Source organism: Halictus rubicundus, chromosome 1 (assembly GCF_050948215.1).
Source record: "Halictus rubicundus isolate RS-2024b chromosome 1, iyHalRubi1_principal, whole genome shotgun sequence".
Taxonomy (NCBI): Eukaryota; Metazoa; Arthropoda; class Insecta; order Hymenoptera; family Halictidae; genus Halictus; species Halictus rubicundus.
In genome coordinates this window covers 10,460,798-10,483,590 of record NC_135149.1, presented here as the reverse complement: position 1 = coordinate 10,483,590, position 22,793 = coordinate 10,460,798, and the positions used below count along the sequence as shown (strand labels likewise).

Genomic DNA, 22,793 nt, shown 5'->3' with positions numbered 1-22,793 from the left:
TTCATATTCGCATTTTATGCTACTATTTTAATAATATTAGTTATATAAAAGAATAACACATTTTTATCATTACCGAGTAGCAATATTAATATTAGTAAATACTTTGTTATTGAATAATCATATAACTATAGTGCCTCGTTCTCTATACAGAAAATTATTACACAGTATATTATTAATGTATTTTACAGTATAGATGTGCGACACGTGCAAGAAAAATTTTTTATTTATACTTAAACAATATTACGAAAATGGACTCACCGATACAACTTTATTTCTCAACATTTTAAACTCGTCAATCATTTCCTAACGTTGGTACTTATAACATTTTTTGTTTCCAAAATTGTGCAATTACAATTGTAGTCAGAGGCAGATAGCAAGTCGACCAAGTGTAAGCGAAACCACATGTTATTGTATATATGAGCGTAAGTTTGGGTAACTACAGATAAAGTTACAAGTCGGACAGATCGAATCGAACGGGTGCCTGTAACTGTTCTGGTGACCGAAACACTACAGGCTTTGGGTAAACTCGAGCATTGTGACACTGTTCAATACTCCTGTTTTGCAATTATATCTCCAACGATACGGTACTCTTTCATTCGTTAACAATCGTGGAAGATTCTATGAAAACAACAATGTACTGAAAACATTGAAGTTGGAAATATGGTAATAGCTTTCGTACAGTACAGACCTTCTATTTTTTCACATTCTCGGACCAATGAAAAAAAGACCTTGTATAGCTGACGGAAATCTTTTAACAATGGGATAAAAAACTGGTATATTAACTGGGCCATAACACGATAAATGCCTAAATTGTTTTTGATGAAATTGTTTAAAATGAAAAACAATTGTTACATTGTATTTTCAGATAAACAAAAACAAAAGAACTTTAACTACAGTTAAACTTCTCTTACGAGACCCAGAAATTAACTAACTAAATTAATAACTTTTGAACCAGTGAATTCCTAACATTGAAACTTGAATTTTTGGTATTTTCTAGCAAAAATCTGCAGAATCATATAAAAAAGTTAAAGATTTGAACTACTAATAACTTTTTGCTTGGGTTTATGGCTCGCTTGGGGACAGTTGAATTTTGAGGATGTTTTTGACCACAGTTTTTTAATTGCTTGCTAATATTACTTGCCTCATTTACCTTCCCAACCCTCGATAGCAAAAGTGCCTTAAAAGCCTGCTAAACCTAGAACAATGAGGCCGTACCACGAGGAAACTCGCACCGCGCCATTGTCAAATTCGCACTCCAGCGTGCTTACCCCATCCTTGAAGAATACCTTATAGTCGACAAGGAGAAGGGAGGCACAGGGTATATAAACTCATGTTTTTCTAACTCTGGAAACGCAGCACGTTTGTACAATCTAATTCCCGACCACCTACTAGTTATCGAATAAACACATACGGAACCAAGCTTTATAGTCTTTGTCCTTCCTGTACGAGGAAGGTGGTCTTTAGAGAAGTAGTTAGTGAATAATCAACTAGTTGGCACACCACGTGCAAACGGCCAAAGTGTGCAGGATTGAAAAATCCACCACGGACCGCAACAATAAACGTACAAAAAAAAACATGAAACTTATCTTGTATTGTTTAAATAGCAGCATATAATTAATTTGATGGCGCAATAGGGTTAGAGTGAACGTATAGTTTATTTATCAAAAGCATCAATAACATAGTGAAATAATATTAATAATAGTACGTGAGAACAACTAGCTCTACGCATTTATATATTTTGAAGACGCTGCACAATAAGCAATGTAACGCAGCACACAGTAGGTTAGGGACTGAGGGTACTAATACCATTCGGAGCGCAAATTATAATCGGCTCACACTATTTATTAGTTTACTTATTGATTATTATCATAATTTAATTTGTATCCAAAGAGGAATCTACGTGTTGATTATTGATATAATTTTAGCATTAATGTGCATACAGCATTCACGCACAACGGTAAACAAATAAAGCTATTCATTATTTATCCGTGATTAACACATGGACTGCATTTGCTGTCTATGTATCATTTGCTCGCCTCTTTCAAGTTACTTTCTTCCAGTGCATAGAATACAAATTTTCAAACATTTGTCATCGAAAACCTTAACTTTCACTATTGAAGAGTTTTGCAATTTTTGCTATGTTGATTTAGTCTCGTTAGTGACAAAATTTTCCCGGCCGCAATTTTTTCCATTTATTAACGAGTAAACATAATGTCTTGGTTACGTGCATTATTAATGAATATGTCGAATAAGGCCATTCTAGTCCATTATAAAACCTCGAATATCTTGCAAATGAGTAAGAATACGTAGTATGATATAATCACCTTAAAGATATTACCATAAGAGTTTCGGGTAAACATGTGACCCACCTCTAATTACCCTGAGCTTCATACCTATATGTTGTTATGAACAATTGCCTGAGTAACCCTAAAAAAAAACTTTAGCCGTCGTTCGTTGTTTATTAAAAAGGTATTAACTAGAAAAGACATGGAAAACTCAAAATTTATGTATACTCCGATAATGTAGAAGTTGACGAGCTTATTATAGAAGTTGGTTATACTCTACCTCTACACTCTAGTGCATCTCTTATTTTCAAAGATATAAAAATATTCTTGAACGGTAAAGGAGACAAATCCTATAACAATTCTTTTTGTTGCTGCGAAGATAGAAGGTAGAATATGATATTAGAGGAATACCAAATAGCTTCACTTGGAACATCCAGCAGGGCCAATAAATAATGTTAATGTGTTATTGTTTACGTGTAGGTGTGCTTCACGACCTAGGCACAATTCAGGCTTGATCTTTTATCCACCATTTTCTGGACCATTTCCAATACCGAGTTTATTATGCAACCCCTGCGGTTCAAGAACGTAGAAATACGAGATGAAATCTTGAATGGCGAGAGAGAAACGGTTCGAACCCGGTATATTTTACAAGAGCTTCGCGATTTTCTGTGGCTAGTGGGCACGAATAGCGAGCCACAAGACGAATACAAATAGCGTTGTTTAATACTGTACTATACAGTTTTATTGATTTTGTCGGCAACCGTGAAGTTACATGTTTATGCAGTTTGAAATGTGTAATTAAGAAAAGTGTTGAGCATTCATTTGAGGATAGACTTCAGGTTTTCCAAAGTTTACTAATTGAATTTTAACCTTACAGCGTTTTGCTTTGTCTTTGTAATGAACGATCAAGAAAAAGTTGAAGTGACAGTGTGTACCTTTTTAAATATTAACGAAATAACAAATGGGTATATTAATTTGTTAAAATATGGGGGTTTCAAATTTTTTACGACAAACAAGGCTTTTTACATTGCAATATTAATTTTATTACATCAAAGTATAACAGTTATTATTTCAATATTCAGTAATAATCGTAAATGATACTGCAGTCCATTTTTAATTAGAAGCTAATAGCAATAATATTTTAGATTACTTCGATGAAAATTTAGTTGGTCTCGAAATGATATGTTTTATCATTCTGTTGCAAAAGTAGTAGCACATTTACCTTCTGGGTGGACTACGTGCACACGACCAGAGTTCGACTGAAAATTTCCCTTTGCACTTTTTGGATCCTTTCCAGGCTTCAAGCGTGGATGCCTTAAAGAAATGTATGTCTGCCCGTAAAGAGTAGAGAACATGTAGAATATTCCAGAGATATGCATTTTAATGAAACGTAAGTACAGAACCCTATCAGAACTTTATTTCTATGCATGAAATGAAAACTGTAATGTTAATTATTAAATGGAGCTGTCAGAGTGGTATGCATTTTTTATTTAGAATAATAAAGTAATAAGTTAAAAGTATGTAAAAGTTAAAAGTAAAAAGTTTACTATGTAAAAAGTTTCATTGTTGGTAAAATTTCGTTAATTTCAGTAAACAACTTTATAAGTAACACATTGATATTTCATAAGAATTAATGATACTTGTATTCTATTTATCTCGAATCAATAAAAGTAGGAAATGCTGAGAACGTTATTTGTAATCAATTACAATGCACAATGCATTATTATATATGTACGTCCTTTAATTACTTCCGTTAATTGTGTATAGGATAAAAGGAAATTATAAAGAATACAGTTTTAAATCAGAATTTTCTTTTATCATCTTTCTCGTTGATCTTTCTTAAGTAAAAATAAATCCTTTAAATTGATCTTCTAAGTTACATGCGACACGGTTTTTACAGTTTTAATATAATAAATATGTTTTTATGACAATTAATCTAATACAGATAATTAAAATAGTATAAAACAGAAGCACCATTTCATGTTTTTATTGATAGATTATTGATAAATTGGAATTAATGATAGAGATTGCGAAATCAAGAATTATAGAGAGAAAGACGTTCCACTGTACAAAATACAGTTACACAAACTTCTGAGGTATATTTTTAAAGACGTATTTTTAAGTTTTAGTAACAAAGTTTAGATATGTGAAATAATTACACGTTTTAGTAAGATCTTTTATGAGACGTAGAATGAAGTAGATGGAACATATCGATGTAAATAATTATATGTACCCTATAAATATTCACCACAATTTTGAAATAGATTAATACGTAGATTTTACTGCTTCGAAGTTTGTCTTCATCTTTTCATTAATTATGATTTAACAATGTCTGAAATGTTTACTTTGTAATTACATTATTAGGACTAGAGAGCAGCAATTGCAACAAAATAACTAGAACAGAAACAGGTCAAAATCGATAAGGTTCTTCGCAAATAAATATCGATGAGCTCTGGTCGCGTTTGCGGGATTTGGCAAAAGATGTTCGAGGATAATCTAGCTAAAACTACCTTGGGATATCGTACAGCTAGTGAACGAAGTAAATATCTATGTAGAAATCTACTATGTAGAATTACCATTACCAGTAAAGGTAATCCGTCGAAAAATCAATATACATATTGTAGGGGACCCAATTACTGCGCCTATATTAATTATACTTATTTTTAAAGCATAATGAATATTAAAAAAAATACTACATTTTTGTCATTATAATACTTAATTTTTACTTTTTTCATTTTTATATATATATATGTTAAATGTGTTATATATCTCTTTTTAACTATTTATTATGCTTTAAAAATAAGTATAAAAAATATAGGCACAGTAATTTGTACCAAAACAGTAATTGTGTTAAATCTCAACACAGGATAGGAGCGGAAAAATTGACACAATTTTGTGATCTCAGAAAGAGGTCGCGAAGAGAGTTTTGTCCGTCCCGCTCGACTGCTCAAAAAACACTGCACAACACGAATCGCCCTTCTCACGACAATGGTCGCCGCCGGCCCTTGGGTTCGATAGCCCCTCCTCAGTTATAATTATGTTTGTTTCGGCGCACACCGCTCCCCGCCGGCTTCGGAGGCCTACCGGCTTGGGCCATAAACGGGCCTAGATCGCTGTTATCAGCGACCTTACCACGCGGCCTAAACACGTGGTTTCCAACTATCCGGTTGCCCAACACATGTTTCGCGATGCCAGCGGGAATCCTCACTTCAGGAGACTCGTAAACACAACAGACTCTCGCTCTCTCCGCGCCCCCTTGTACAATCGTCGTTTACAACAAGTATTTACAACTAACGCCAATATGATAACTTAAAACTACAAGGAATACAAAAAACGCCATTTTGTCCGCAACAAATTGGGTCCCTTACCTTACAGAGTACAGAAAAAGTAAAAGAAGTAGAATGGAGTTGTAGTTAATCTAAAATTAAAGGAAACATGTCTCAAGGGAGACTTTAATATGTGACTTTCTTCCTCCGACGTCCATCCTAGCCTCTTTTTCTTCTAAATTTTCTCCCGTCCTCGCAAGTATCTCATAAGTGAACTTGCAAACTGTCTACTTAAGGATGATGTATGTATATGGTAGAGGATAAAATTGAAAGTAAAATACCATTTTCGGCTAGTTGTTACGAATGGTTTGCGTGTCAGTGTTCTTCACTGTATAAAAGTCGTTTGTATTTCAATACTCTTGCAAGAGTATATGGGCCGTGTAAACATGAGACTGCTTAGGACAAAATTAAATAAAATTATCATACAAAAAGTGTTTATAAAGTGTTGTAGAATTTTACGTAAATTAAAATATTTAATGGAACACGTCGAGCTATGTAATATTTACATAGTAAAAATATGTAAATGTAAAAATCAGTTCAATATTCCATATAAGTATGTACATTATCCGAAGATAGTAACATCGAGCAAATTCAATTCATCGAGCGATTATTTCTATCATTCTCTAACTAAGAACATTGAAAAGTTTAATGTATCGCGGTTCTAATTTATAGTGTTCATGAGAATGTTCTCTGTTTTATGACTGACCGCATGGCTGGCACGTAAGCTGGCAACAAATTTAAATTCAACATGCATAGTTTTGGAAAGCGACGTAACAAAGGGCCAACTACTCCGCCATTGTTTTTCCTTACTACGGTACGTTCAGTTGCGGGTATATCTGTGAGCTGTTCGTAGCTGCAGCAGATTCTAGCGAAATTAATTTATAACTACCCACATATGTAGTCTTCGCCAAGTTCCGTGAGAATCTGATCCTCGCCTCGACCTAACTATTTGTTAACATGTTCGAGCTGTTGGAAAATATTCCAAACAAATTAGCTACCAATATCATTTATAATGATGGATTCTAAGCCTTTTTTTACCGAAATTGTTTATTACAAGCACTCTTCTATTCCTGCTTCGAACCCATCTACGGAATAAATATATGTAGTATTCATAACTTGCGAACAAAATGAAGTACTTCTATAAATTATAAAATTTTTATAGTGCTGATAATAAAATCATTTTGAAAAATGTAATGTATTTAAATATTCTATAGATGTTTCCTTTTCCGGGAACAGTATTTTACACTTTTGTTCGAGTTAAATTGTACAGTTTTTGTTTCAGTATAAAACATGTTATGTTCATTAACCGATATAGGCAGAGTGTAGTCGGACGGGTGCTCAGTATAAATATGTACGAGAGGATTGTACAGAGTGTCCAGAAATTATGTGTAAAAACCGTTACAGCGTGATACCGCATGGCAGTGGGGATAGTTCTGGGACAATTATCGGCTAGATATTTGGGACATATATCGAGTAAAGACTATAGAAGGACTATATAAGGAATATAGAATTGGTTGGTCATGATCACAGGCGTTAGACGATTCCTATCTAACAGCACGCGCGTTTGCTACATTTTCAAACTCGATTTACTCGAAAACGGGGCGTCATAAGAAAAAATGTTATTCTTTTTTTGACGTATTTTTACATGTAAAATCATCTCATGCCCGGCTGTACCACTCGTCCGGCCATATTCTGTATAATGGTGTTGATTACAAATACACAGCTCCGTTTCAAATGCACTGCTATTTAATACAAATAAAATACTGAACTGTTTTATTCATTTGCATTATGGCTTCATAATTTGTTAGATTTGGTTAGCGGCTTAGTTTATTGATTATTTTAACCAACTGTTTCACCGATGGATTATATCATCTTGAATATGTTCACTTCGGACACATTCATAAACAGAAACTAGGCCAAACAGCAATTACGCCGGGAAAAGTGGCGAACTTTAGACGCCAAGTGTAATATCACGGACGATTCTGACGAGTAACGCCTAGAAGCGTTGCAACTGGGGATAAAGCTCCCGGGAAGTCGATAATCTCCGCGAATTTGCTGGAGCAGTGGTCTCGTTAGAATAGTAAAAACTTTACACAGGTTTATCTGAGTGCAAGTTTAAGATTAAAATGTAATCCTTTCTGTCGCCAAAGCTGCAGAAAATGAAACACCACGAGGAACGATATTACAGTCTTATCCTTTAAGCCTGTACAATTGAAAATTTCACGCCTAAAGTGGAATTGAATTCATAATCGTTCTGCCAAATAAAGGATTAAACAAAATACATATTTCGCATCCGTTAACATTTTCTATTTATTGTACGATGCAAAAAATGCGGTAGCAAAGGAGGCTAATTGAAACTCTCTTAAAGGAAAAATTTAGGGTAAGGGACCCTATTAGTGTGGGAGTACCAGTTACCGTGCCCACATTAATTATACTTATTTTATTAAAAAGGAGATGTATAACAATATTAAGTGGTTTTACTTTTTTTAATATTCATTATGTTTTAAAAATAAGTATAATTAATATAGGCACAGCAATTGGTATCCCCACAGTAATTGGGTCCCTTATCCTACTACTTTTCGAGTTATTTCTATATCATTATTTATGTTTGTACGTTTTACGTAAGTTGATACCTGTCCCTCACCAAGGCTGACACTCAATATCTTCGTAAGTAATTAATTTATGACGTCTCGTAACTTTGGAGGAAGTAAAAACAAACGGAAGGCAGGCAATGGCTCGAATAATCGTTACATGTTGCACCTTGCCTAATCATCGAAGGTAGTCACTTAGTCACGAACGTACCATAAATCACGCCCGAAGAAAAACCCCACCTGTACGGTTCCTTCGCGACGGAACAATTTATATAGAATTGAAGACTAGTGTTAAAAATAAGAGAAGGATCTCTTAATAAAAAAAAAATATTTCATAATGAAAAACGACCCATAATTTGCAAAAACGAAATTACTTGGAAAACTACGGCTATCGTCAATAAACACGAAATAAACGTACTATGGAACACAGCTATTGCCAATAATCGATTTTCGGTCGCTTATGGACAATTCTGTTTACGTTGTGCTATGTAGGGTCTATGTGTAGCTATGTGTTTATTTTTCTTGTATAGTATTGTAAGCACTCGCTTCTCAACGTTCGAGAATAGTTTAAACCGTACGCGTTTGGATGCTTCGTTTCCTCCTGAGTGCGTGTATTTACACTCTTCTCTACGAAAAACTTTACTTTCTGCCCCATTATTTTCAAAATAAGTTCACCGTCAACATTTCGTGGAATTTGCAATTCAAAGAGACCGAGAGAACAATTTGGTGAAAATGATAGAGATTGAGGACCAGTATTACTATGGACACGTGTCCGTAGGTAAACGGTTAAATAAGAAATTAATGCAGTAGTTCACAGTTTTTTTTTTTAATTGGATCAGAATACGATTGTGCACCAAATTATTGATAAAAATTATACATGGTTTTACGAACTCTTGATTCGATCAAATTGTTTTTGTACGTATATACCTAGTTCATTTTTAAGGATCAATGGCAATTTTGTTTTAAATGGTACTGCCGTTTGTATACAGGGTGGTACACCAAATATCACCATTTCGATTTACGCGAGTGTTATTATTCGCAGCGAAAAATGTTTCGCGCAGAGTAGGATGGTTTGAGAGGGGCACATTGTGATGTAAATAGTTATTTGGTCGGTGCACGTGTAGAAGATAAATGAAGGTCAGTAAAGCCTTCCACGTAGGAACATATATTTTTTTATTGCACCAGTTGATGTAGCGTGATATTCTTTACAAAAAGATGTTAACCTCTTTTTGTTAAAAAATCTCTAATTTAGTAAGTATGTTAATATGAATGTAGTTACGAGATCACAATTCTTTTGTTAATGTCGTAATGATTCTATCTACAAAAAAGGTTCAACGTGGTGATCATTTACGTCATGATATTTTCAGAATCGATGAAATAACGATTGTCTTACATTGCATAAACTATTTCGCGATATTTTGTTGCATTTCAAACTTCATATCGAAGTAGGTTTAATGTTTGTTTTATAAGAAAATTTATATCGATAAAGTAAGCTTTGAAATATAATTTTAAATTCTTAAAAAAGTTTTTTTCTAGAGAAAATTTCAGAAGTCCTGCTACATGACACAGTAATTGGGTGCCTTACCCTACTCTGCGAATATTCAAAGCCAATGTTCTCGAAAATAAATCATAGCTCTAAAAATCACTTCCTCCTCGCTTGTACTAAATTGATGCTGAGACACCCTGTACATTTCAATGAAGTATTATGTATACATAGACACTTGCAAACACAATTCATCGAAGCAGTAGATCTCTACAATTAGCCCGTACATTAATATCAGCAGCTTCATTGTAGACGACCCTACTTATAAATGTATATGCATGCTCTCCGCGTGTGTGTACAATTGTGTAGTGGACCTGTTGTGTATAATTCTCATAACTTTGATACTAAATCAGAATCAGCAATACTAAAGGATTAAAGTGAAAATTTAGAAATGCTATTTCCCATCTAAATGGGCAGATAGCGCACTAGGAACAAACAGCACCTATTTATGGTTATTACAAATATCAGATGGTACGCCTTGCTTAGTCAAAGGACAATTCTTTACTAAAGCTGCGCGAATGTCACGAGCGGAAAATTAAAGTAAACGTGATTTTATTCGTCCCAGAAATTGTTTTCCACTGTCAGTGAAACTTTTTCCATTAACTCACCAGCAACGGCTAACCAATTCTTCCGCTGTTTCATACTTTGTACCCTTATTATCAAAGATTGCGTCAACAAGGCAAAGGCACGCCCGTGTGTCCGCCCATAAATCTTTTTTCATCTTTATAACCCAGAAGATCTTAATTTTATCCTTTCCTTTTTCATTTATAACGTCGTTCTCGTAGTTTTACATTTTCCGAGTGGGCTGTCCATTTCCCAGTTTATCTCTGTAAGTACCAGGTTTGCTTCTTCTTCTCTGTCTGATCTACTTCGTTTCACCTTTTGTCCCGATGAACGTATCTCGGTTCTAGTACCTCTCTCCCAAGGCAGCAAAATGAAGTTCTTCTCCATCCATTTCATCTATTCGAACTATGCCACTTCGCTTCCAATTATCCTCCTAAGCGTTCTTCGCCACAAAAACTCAGCGAACGAAACCAATTTGTCCGATCACCAACAGAATGCCCCGAGACTGTTTCTCGTTTTTGCACGCTCCATCTTCGTCTCTTTCCATTTTGCTGTATTACTACTTCGTAGTTCAAGTGTGAATGAACAGAGAATGATTAAGAAATAATACACTAAGAAGTTCGAATAATTTGTTACAAAGACATTTTAAATTATTGTTATAAATTCATTCAACATAATGTATTGAATTTACAGTTAATCGTGTGCTCTGTACCTACGTAATATTACTTATAACTAATAGATTATTTCATGAAAAAAATTGTTTCATAAAAAAACGCGATATTTAATAGACATTGAGCAATCTATGCTAATTTTTTAAATTTTGTATTGGCATTATATTAGGTGTACACGTAGGTGGTGTTTACATAAATATTATATGTATACAGAGTGAGCCTCTACGAACAAATTTTTCAATATATTTTAATAATTTTTCAAAATATACATATAGTGGCGATCAAAAGAAAGAAAGTTTAATGAGTATGTTATCTATTACAAGTTTTACAAACTAAAATTTAATTTTAAAGCAGCAATGAGTTTTTAAAATAAATATCTATATTTTATGAAATAACGGAAGCGAGAAAACTGCAAAACTGGGTGGAAGAATGAATGTGATCCACGTTTGAAAAACCATCTAGAACTAAAGCTATTAATACTCATATTCAGAGATTCGAATTTTAAACTTTCTTTTGTTCGCTACTGTAAGTTAATCCGACAATTGTGATTTAGGAAAGTTCTACGTGACATCGCTTTTATCCATATTAGAAAACCGATTTTGTCCTCTTATCCGCGTATTCTGTGAAAACATTAACGATGAAAAGGTTGGCTCGAGGACGAGTGCTCTTCGCTGTTCGCTTTGATGTACGTCGAAATCATTGGTTGGTCCCGCGCGGCTTGCTGGGCATGGTATTTTATTCTCCACTGACCATTCGACGAGTGCTCCCTTTTGACAAGGTTCAATGACTGTTCAGCTTTCGTTGTAGAAAGAAGAAACCGTGAAATACGTTCTTTGTAAAATTTTTTTGCTGTTGCTCGTATTTATGGGCGGAAAAACATTGCCCCATGGAAATCATATCGATCATAATTCTGTTTATTATACAATAGTGATAAATATTTGAAATATAACGGATGTATTACGCTAATACGCTGCATCTTTGTTTGGAAGGTAGAAAACACCACTTTTAAAACACAACTCAGTAGTTAGATATACATGATAGTACTATTTTCAAGAACATTATTAATGTTCTACAATGAGTGAAGAAACACTTAAACAATTTTATGTTGTGTTAACGTTGTCAAGATTGAATAGATATTTTTGGAAATAAATGAACTGTCATTTTAACTGTATCGTTCACATAAAATCATTTAGAATTTCTACAGGGTCTCTTGACGCTGTTCAAGCAATTCAATTGATTGAGAGGGACAGAGTACGATTATTTATTAAGGGTTTCATGTTGCGAATTATTGATTATAGAAAATAATTGATAAATAGTTTAGTACAATTTGTAAGAACTAAAGTAAACCGCAATTCACATTCTTTGTCCATAATTTGATTTCGTAGTTGTGAACAGATTAATTAAAACATAGTAAGATATTTATTTTTGGTAAATACGTGCACTATCATCCTCGATAAGCATTTGCTGGAAAGTAAACCGGCAAATGAACCGTGTCACTTAAGAGTATTCCCATCGCGCAAACCTTCTTGGACCACTTCCCCTGAGGACATAGTTAATTACTATCTGGTACATAGCGGTGCTATATAAAATATTGAAACAAAATACAAAAATGGAACTTCTAGTGAGTCTTCAATTGCCTTTAACTAGTTTCATATACAGTACTAGGCAAATGTTTTAGGACAAACACTTTTTCATATAAAATTTCAGTATGCGATACAATTTGGATTATATTGATTAATTGACGTATAGAGAAGGAGATATAAGTATTTGATAGAAAGAAAAAATTATTACAACAAATATGTATACATATTTTTTACAACAAACAACAATTGTATGCGACAAAACTAATCGGACGACATAAACAGTTCACTAAAACTAAAAGATACAAATGCTGTTATAATGCTACAAAGTGAACAAGGTTGAATAATCAATTGTTTTTAGCATATCTTTCTGAATCATTTTCTGCTTGCATTTTTTAATTGAAATGATTCCAAAGTAGGAGACAGACTTATGTAAACGCTAGACCATTGAACAATTTTCATAAATTTTTTTCAAAAGTGATAGTACGTCTTACATCTATATATCTATATCTATATCTTGCTTGCGTAGATGACTAAAAAGGCCAAGATGGTTCTGAATCTTTTTTTCTGTCCTTTTTGTAATAGAAAAAGTCTGATGAGATCAACGTAAAAGTATAATTTCCGTACCGGTTAGAACTAGCAGTATGTGGAATTGCTTTTCAAAATTTCAGAGCAATCGGCCATGTAGGTTTGGAGCTTTTATCTACGCCAGGTGAAAAAAGTACGTCTCGAGAAAAACGCGTTTAAACTTTTATACTAACACTGCTACTCCGAAGCGTCGTTCTCCTGGAATCGTCGTTGTCATAAAATGTCGACAAGCGACGAATTTTCTTGCTTCGTATAATTGAAGTTTTTTTTTCGGCCTCCGCTGATGAATATATTTTTTACTGAAATGTTTTGTACTCAATCTGTTTTGGACGTCTAGAAGTTGGAAAACTGCGGATGTTGACTTTCTATTGGTTAGGAAGATAATGACTTTTTGTTTTAGAATGTTCGGTTCATTTTACCTCGTACGTATAATAATAAACGTGTCATTTTAAAGTTTATTAAACATAGCTGTGTCACATTCGTATCTTACAGTTGTGGAAATGAATGTGTTCGAAGTATAATAGTGATGGTTCGACGAAGTTGTCAAATGGTTTGGAATCAAAGTATAAAGCGTAAAATAATGTTTACAGAACTTTTGATATTAAGTTTATGTATTTCATTACATAAAAAGAAAATAAAAAACAAGGTGCAAACACTATTGTGTAATAATTATAATACTAATTGTGTCAAGCCAGTTCCACATTCTCTTTATTACAGGAATCACGGGCACCAGCTTTAATATAGTCAACCATATGTTCGAAATATCTACTCCAAATTTCAGCATACATGATATAAAATAACTCTCATTGCGTCGAAAGTAATTTTTCAAATATAACCTACCGTGACACTAGTTGTGCATATATAAATACTTTCAAGTGAATATATTTTTATGGAAAATAAAATGATTTTATTTCATATTTTCTTTAATTTCGTACAATAATGTTCAAACTTTTGGATTCTATCTCTGAAATACACTGTATTTGCCAACTATGGTATTACTGGTATTGGAATTAACGATAGGGTCAAAATGACGTATATGAAAAAATGTAAGGGGTGGTTCTCCAAGACAATTATAAGATGAAAATGAAGAATAAAAAACTGCGATTTCGGCTTCGTTTTTTAATTATAATCAATTTAAATCGGATCGATATCTTTAAAATCGGATCGATATCAACTTCACGGGGGAAATAATGTCGAATAAACCGAAATCAACTGTTCTCCACTCTGTCTGGTTTCTGTCCTAGTAACTTCATTTCGGTCCTATCCCACGACAGATTCCCAATGCGAACCTCGTGTCATCGTAGTTCACGAAGGTACTAGGAACGTAGCCAATTCCCTCCAGCTCACGCTGAATACCTGAGTGCTTCTTTCCCGTTTCTCTTTGTTTCCAGCCCTGATCCCGTACTGGATGCCTTTACTCTTTATCCTATTCTCTTCGTTGTCCGATTTAAACGATTCCTTTAGTGTCATCGGGATAAGATCTGAGCTCTCAGAACAAACGCTGGTTCTCACGTTTCCTTCAATTTGCATCGAGGCGGGAGTTTGCATGCTTGATTAAAGGAGGAATAGATGTATCTTATTTTCCTTTCAAGACATCAAGTTTAAGTGTGTTTTCGTGGCGTTGCTATAGCATAAATTAATATTTTATTAATATCATAGCTTTCTGAAATTCAGATATTTAATGAGCCTTTCATATTAATTCGCCTTCACTATTATTGCGAACTACTGTTTCGTTATAAACCCCGCGACAAAACTATAAGACTAATATATTGTATATAAGGATTTTTGGTAAATGTTTAAAAAAGGGGACCCAGCCCCGATGAACCAGCCCTTGAAATATGGTGTCGAGGTCGACATTCTGAGAAACTTCTCCCTATGTACCCATCGCTCTGTCTTAGTTTCCAAGATATTCGCAAAGAGCTTCAAATAAATCGAGATTACAAGTACAGTTCACTCTGCAAGTTTTAATGAAGGATAGTCAAAAATAAAATATTAATAGCTTGAATCATTGACAACATATTTCAAGGTCAAGGTCATCGGAGTTCGGTCCCCTTTTGTAAACATTTACCGAATTTTTTTCTCTTTGATCTCTAACGTTATTGTTTTCATGATACAGTAAAACTTTATACAGTTCTACACCTTCCTTAAAGCTACGGTTACAATAACTTTAATAATAAGTGAAAATATGCTCTCGTAGCTGCGACAAAACTATAAGGGTCGAGTAATACTCATCAGTCAATGGTCCTGACAGAGTTTGGTTACCCCGTTTTTGTATCTAGCCTACTACTACTAGTATCTACTACTATCTATAAGACACCTTTCCCGCTACTACCCGACCCGTCACCGATCTGTATACAGGGTGTTCGGGGTAAATTGGACGAGCGTTTTTCTATAGTATATCTTACTGGCAACATGATAACCAATGTCAAATTTTTCTTATCGGTTTGATTATTCGCATCTGAACACACATTTTTGTAAAAAAACGCAGAAGTTCTTGTTGCCAGATAATTCATCGATACACAAGGAATAGCACACCTAACCTAATCTCAATCAAAGTAGCCTCCTTTGAAATCTATCACTTTTCAGTGTCTCTCAGGTAGAAATCCAATCCTTCGTCGATAAAGTGTCTCGTCTTTTGAAGCGATACATTGGGGCGATCTATTCAATTTTTCACTTCTTCTTCATTCTGGAAGCGGATAGCTATTCGAAAGTCCATGCTGCATGGACCGGAAAAGGTGGGAATCTATTGGAGTAATGTCAGAAGCGTAGGTTGGGTGTGGTAGAATCTTTCATTTCAGATCAAGAATTCCTTGTTTCGTTCGCGGCAATATGTGGTTTTGTAAGAACATCATCACACATCACGTTTAACCCTTAGCACTCGAATGGCGACTGTAAGGCGCCACTAAAAATTACTAAACATTTCAGTATTGCACGAATAAATTGCGCCATTTTCGTATGTATAACACGAAAAAAAAATATATAGATGGGTAATTTTCTAGGTTGGAAGAAATGTTTTGTTTTGGAGGTAAAACAGCTTCGAGTGCAAAGGGTTAATAAGGAGAAATAATATTACATGAGATGTTCATAAAATAAATGACAATTTTTCATCTACAGAATTGTTTGTGTAACAGTTTTTTCCAAGTTTCCAACTACTAGTTTCCAAGATATTCGGCCAAATATGGTTTTTATTCTAAATGTTGGGGGTACCTTTACTTCTTTAATATGAACAATGACTGATGTATATGTTGATGTACATTTTGAATATTTTTGTACGAATTGTTTCTTCTCAAATTTTCATTAAGATCTGCTATTGTTATTTTGGTATGTTCTCTTGTAAGTGTAAAATGTGAAAGAAAACACTTCAAGTACAAATAAAAATTAAAAATAAAACTAGGTAAAATTGATCGATCTTTGAAATGCATTTAATTTCATAAAATCTAGAAAATAATAATAACATTATAACATACAGTATGTTCGACTACAGGTGGGAAAAAAATTTAAGGGGTAGTTCTCCAAGCAATATAAGACGAAATTGTAGAATAAAAAATTGCGATTACGGCTTCATTTTTTAGTTAATATCAGTGAAAAATCCGCCTAAAGTGCGGCAACCCGACCAACAGAGGTGTACGTTGCTTACGTCATAGAGGTGCGCGACAGTCACGTATCCTAAGGGGTCCCCGCTCGCACCCAATGGTTAGGCTTTGACGTCACACGCTTTAGCCAATATTTCGGCTAGAACTGAAAATGCTTGTGAAATAACCCAATCGGACAGTTTACATCCGCATTCCTGCTGAATTCCTGCCAGGTGACTTCTTGTGAGGCACACAGAGTATCTGTCACTTGATTCGTGACGGTCGCGCGCCTCTATGACGTACGCAACGTACACCTCTGTTGGTCGGGTTGCCGCATTTTAGGCGGATTTTTAGTTGATAATATCTAAATAATGAAGCCGTAATCGCAATTTATTTATTCTTCATTTTCGTCTTATATTGTCTTGGAGAACCACCCCTTAAATTTTCTCCCACCTGTAGTGGAACACCCTGTACACATAATTTTAAAATGAAGTTTAAATACAAACAAAAATTAAAAATAAATCTAGGCATTTACAATTAATCGAGGTTTGAAACGTGTTTAAGTTCATAACACCTGAAAAATAAATTCATTTACTGTGTAAGAAGTCTTAATGAATTATGAACACGGATATAACATGATTGGAAACTCGTGAAATACACAGGAAAAAACATGATTATTGTAAGTTTATGTTGACAAGTCAGTAAGATTTCAATTAAAGCTTGCAATATATGCACAAGACAGTTTCTAAATTTGTTCAATATCTTTATTCCGCGTACTTCAAAATTAAAATATCAATTCAAAATTTTAGGAAAATATCTAGGCGTTGAATTTAAATATATCATGAGGTTTTAGAAGAAAAATTTTTATTAATTACTGGGCTAATAAATTTATTATTATATAATAAAGAAATATTAATTCTTTATTATAAATACTTTGTTTATATGTACTATAAATTTGAATACAAAAAATTAATGATTTTGAATGTCTGCTAGAATAGAATATTACAATCAAAATCTGCATATGTACTTAGGTAATTCATTTATATTTCTGTGTAAGGTCAAATTTAAAAATATTTCCATGAGTTGTCATTACATTTTCGGTTTTATTGCGATTACTAGGACGCTTTGCATGGAGAGTACCTGTACGTATTTTGAGGAATGGCATGCGAGTTCAAATGGAACGGTAAATGTTCCATGATATCATGCCCGATTTGCTTCTATATTACAGTAATAACACCTTATCCCGAGAATACTAATCTACTCTAAGCAGTTGCGTTCATCTCATTCCCATTGTTTTGGCTACGGGATTTTCACAGGCAATTGTGTCAATAACTGTATTAGAAATATTTAATTTTCTGCTAAAATTAATATAATAGATTTATATAAGTTCATATTTTATTATTACCAATTAACCAAATATGATTATAAACGAATGCAATAATTATCTGAATATTCTTTTGATTTCTTTTAGTCACATTTTTACGAAATTTTCAAGCTCGTCATTTGTTTGCCATAGTTGAACTTCTTCATTTTTGTTCGTCTTATAACCAATATCGAGACAAGAGCAGCAAGTATCGTAAAATACTTTTTCCATTTTACTAAAGTAATTGAAGTGATTAAGTAATTTAAATGTAATTAAAACAATTTATAAATGTTGAATCAATCCGCACTGTAAACGCACTATCTAAACAACACTTTGCGATCACATTTTTAAACCATATTTACCGTGAAAATCTAGCGACTCCCTGGAGTAGTCTCTGGCGAATACTTAAATTTCCTGAAACTCGTTTCCTTCAGTCTCAATGCTTCCATTCTTCTCCCTTAAATCCTAGGTAATTCTGTTATGGAACGACCGTTTGTTCCTCCTCAATTTGCCCTGCATCATGCTATCATTTAAGGAAACATTTCACGCTGTTTTTACCCTGGACTCGCGTCGCGTATTTTATCGAGAATAGTGCGCGGGATCTATTTAGCAAAAAGGGAACGGAGACTTGACCGAGTAATTTTCTCGTCGAATGCCTGGAGGAGTATCGCGAACAGCAACTGTTGTTAATATGCAACCGAATATAAATCATGTCGTATTAATGGGTCTGTAAGCAGCCTCGCAAACATTGTTAACGAAGTCGACAGGGGAAAAGAGTGGTTGGAAGTGTGCACACATGAAGCGAAATACCGAGGAAGCAAAAAAATTAACACAGACAAACGTAACAAAGAAAGATAAATATAGTAATTTTTGTAGAAATAGAGGGGTGTCAAATAAAAGTAGTTTTGGGTATTAAGAGGTTACAGTTTAGGAACGCGCTACTGTTGATTCTAATTTGAAAAGTTAACTCTGAGCTAAGAGCACTTAGATAATAATTCCCAACAATTTAATGTAATAATAATTATTACAATTATTCGAAACAAAAAGAATATAATCAGTTATTCATACAGATTATGCACTGTAACTCAGTATATGGTTATTTTTAATATCCAATTATAGTCATAAACACAAGAATGCTGATCAAATATCGATTAAGCCTTCAGCGACATAAACTCGATATCGACGTAATTTAAAAAATATTGTAACAAATCTTTGACGTAACTTAAATGTTCTAACAAGTATTTGCTACAAATAAAAATAAATACTTAAATGTTGTACTCTTTGATTACTTAATTAATAATTTATCTTATTATTTATGTTATTTATATACTCTAATATTCTGGTGTATTATTTGTTTTTTCAATGCAGAGGTAAAGGAATCCTTACGTCAAGATGAGTGATATACGTGGAAGCTTTAAAGTTCCACGAAAAATGAAAAAGAAATTTTAATTTTAAAGCGAGTCACAGTTTGTTAGCAAAGTTTGTCACGTCAAGGTATTCGTCGAATGGATATAAGTGGGGACTAATTTTCTGCGGATAAAGTTGCTGCAGAAATCTTCAAAAGTAGTTTTGATAAATTTTTAAATGAAGGGACGTAAACAGGCAATAAATTTAAACTGTAGCTCAAACAATATCTACTCTTGCGAGGTACAAATTCAATTTGAAGTTAACGACATCATTTCTGAACCTTAAAAAATCTTTATGCTTCAATGAAAATATAAGATGTTACTTAGGAAGATTAACGTTTCGTTGAAAAATTCAGAATAGACTAATTCTTTCCTGAAGAAAATAAGGCGTAATAACAATTCATTTAGGGGAAATATTTTTCCTTGAGATTTGTGATTAGTATAAATTAACGATTTATATCAACGCAATTTGACGGACAACGGTTTTGGACAATGGAGTTTTTTTTTTAAATATCGATTAGGTCACATAGGATCGACAGACCGATTCCGTGCAATTAACGCGGAACTGCCAGACGTTGCGAATCATTGAGGCACGCACAGTATAATTCAACGACCAATTTACAGAGGAAGTTATTGATTAACGACGCGCCGTGGCCCAAATGGCTGATTTAGCTGGCCAAAAGGTGACTCGGAAAATTCTGCATAATCTAAAATTTTTTATTCTTTAATTTTTAATTTTATTTTTTATAATTAGATCCTCTATTGTATTCCTTTAATGTACACATGTATATGTGTATATACATAAAATAATATAATGTTTTACATCTAGAATAAACGTCTCAATGGCCGGAAATATTGTTCTTGCAAATGTACATTCAGAAAGTTTCCATTAAAGCATGAAAATAATCATGCAAATATTTAGTCAGTCGCTGAGGTTGCTCTTGGGTAAACGTAATAAAGTCGTCAAATTGACGGTGTATAAACAAACAGTATGTTTCCCTATCGAGATATCCTCGGTGTGCAACATCAAGACTAAATCAGTCTTCACGAGAATGTTTTAACTTCCGGTCCTAAAGGATTAACTTTTACGATACGGACACCTACATAAAAGTGAGTTATATCCGAGGTATACTGTACTCACCGTTGATGTGGAGGTTCACATGAATATGTTTAGGTGGATGGGTGCTGACTTGGCACTCGTACTGGCCTTCGTCGCTACTGTTCACTGGTTTAATTTCTAGGCGCCAGTTATCTGGATACTGGAAGTTCACTGTATACCTTGGATCTCCTGTATAGGTGATTGTTCCCACCGTCAGCAGGTTTACCTTCTCTCCATTATCCTGTCTACGTACCCAGGACACCTGTCAACAAATGGATTATATTACTCTCATTTGTCAAGCAACTTGAAATTGGTTTCGCCGTAAAATTATTGGGTGACCTATCCAATGAATGAACACTTAAGCTGCGTGTCTGTTCAAATTAGTATTCGCAAATTGTTATTTATTTTATTTCTCGAATGCTATTTCTATAAGAAGGCTTTGTTTATTGTTCTTATTTCCCAGAACACAATTTTTACAATATTTGATGGTTGCAGCTAACATTCGAAGTCTGACATAGGACTAAATGAAAAATGGACCACACGATCAATAAATGAACATCAATTTCCAACGAATGAGTAGACATAACCCAGTAAATGATTATCATCCAAACAAACTTATCGTAGAACCATTGAACAACCTTAAAATACAACTATACACAATAAAAAAATTGTTCAAGTAAATGTTATTCAGGCTAATGAGGGGTATATTAATAACAAAAAATCCACTTCCCGTTTAAAAAAATATTGCGGTTACCTCCTTTTCCCACCTAAAAGTTACGCCAAAAAATGTAGTACCTGCATACTAAAATATTAGCTCCCCTTAACAATTTAATTTAAAAAAAAAGGAAGTCGATATTTTCATTCGATTCTGAGACAACAGTTTCTAACGCTTTAGTTAGTACACCACATACAGAGTGTCCCAAAAATGTCGTACTTCATTAAAAGGGGAGGTTACTGGGGCCATTTGAAGTAACTTTTTCATTTGCGAAACGTGTTCTCCCTGGCTTTGTATAGGAGTTATTAATGAAGAACACGGACCAATCAGAGCGCGGTTACAGCGAACGTAATTCGCAAAGCCGGAATCCGTCCGCTATAGCCGCGCTGTGATTGGTCCGTATTTTTCGTTGATAACTCTTTAACAAAGCCGCGGAGAACATTTTCGCAAAAGAAAAGGTTACTTCAAATGACCCCAGGAACTTTCCCTTTCAAGGAAGTACAACATTTTTGGGACACCCTGTATATTGTTGAGGTCAACATTCTAAACATCTTTTCCCTATACATGTTGCCGTCGCTTCGCCTCGGGCACCGAGATATATATTCTCAAAAATATGTTCGCCATTATATTATATCATATATCTACGAAGACAACAAATGAGAAGGACAGGCCTGGAAACATAATAAATTGCAAGAAAACATAGAACGCGTTACTCTCCTCGGAGTTCACAATCAGATTCGGTAGAGCACGTAGGTCCACGTTTTCTTCCGACATCGTCTTTCAAACTGACGCGATAGCGGATAGTTCACACGTGTAGTATAACACAGCGTAGCGCAGCAGCTTCACTTCGGTAGGTATATACTGTACTTTTTAGCATAGCATAGAATAATACAGACTATCTTATCATAGCATATAATAGCTTATTGTTAGCCTAGCTTTCCGGTGGATTTCTGGCTTTACAATCGTATCTGCCGTTTAGTTTCGAATATCTCTAGAGTAAGAGACCCAATTACTGTGGCTGTGCCAATTATCTACAAAGTATAATGAATATTAAAAAAAGAGATATTGAATGTTTTCGTTAAAATCTCTTTTTTAATATTCATTATGCTTTAAAAACAAGTATAATTAATATAGGCACAGTAACTGGCACTTCCACAGTAATTGGATCCCTTACCGTATATGTGATTTGTCCTGTTCAGTAGATAGCCGTTTAAGCATTTTGAACAATATTGAGGTAACAATAGCGTGCTATTTTAGTTTTGTTATTCTTAAACGTTCTTTAAATCAGTTTCGAAAATTGAGCATAGCCAGAGTTTCTCGCTAAACGATGCCATCATGTTTCACGTGTAAAAGTAAGAAAAATACGAAAGGAATAACGATGTTCTGCTTTCACGTTGTCGGGCAAATATGAAATAACGATGTATCGGTATTTTTTTTTTTGCGATAGAAAGGGGAACAGAATGGCAACATTTATGTAATCTGTTTATACA

The 22,793-nt window shown here is 34.1% G+C and overlaps 1 protein-coding gene across 1 annotated transcript in view; it reads right to left on the bottom strand.

Moving 5' to 3' along the window:
- Window positions 1-22,793, bottom strand: part of LOC143354063 (zwei Ig domain protein zig-8) — a 265,431-nt gene that overhangs the window by 39,804 nt on the left and 202,834 nt on the right. Inside the window, exon 4 of the mRNA XM_076787797.1 lies at window positions 20,631-20,850. Coding sequence (XP_076643912.1) covers window positions 20,631-20,850 — 220 coding nt within the window. The remainder of the gene's footprint in view (window positions 1-20,630; window positions 20,851-22,793) is intronic.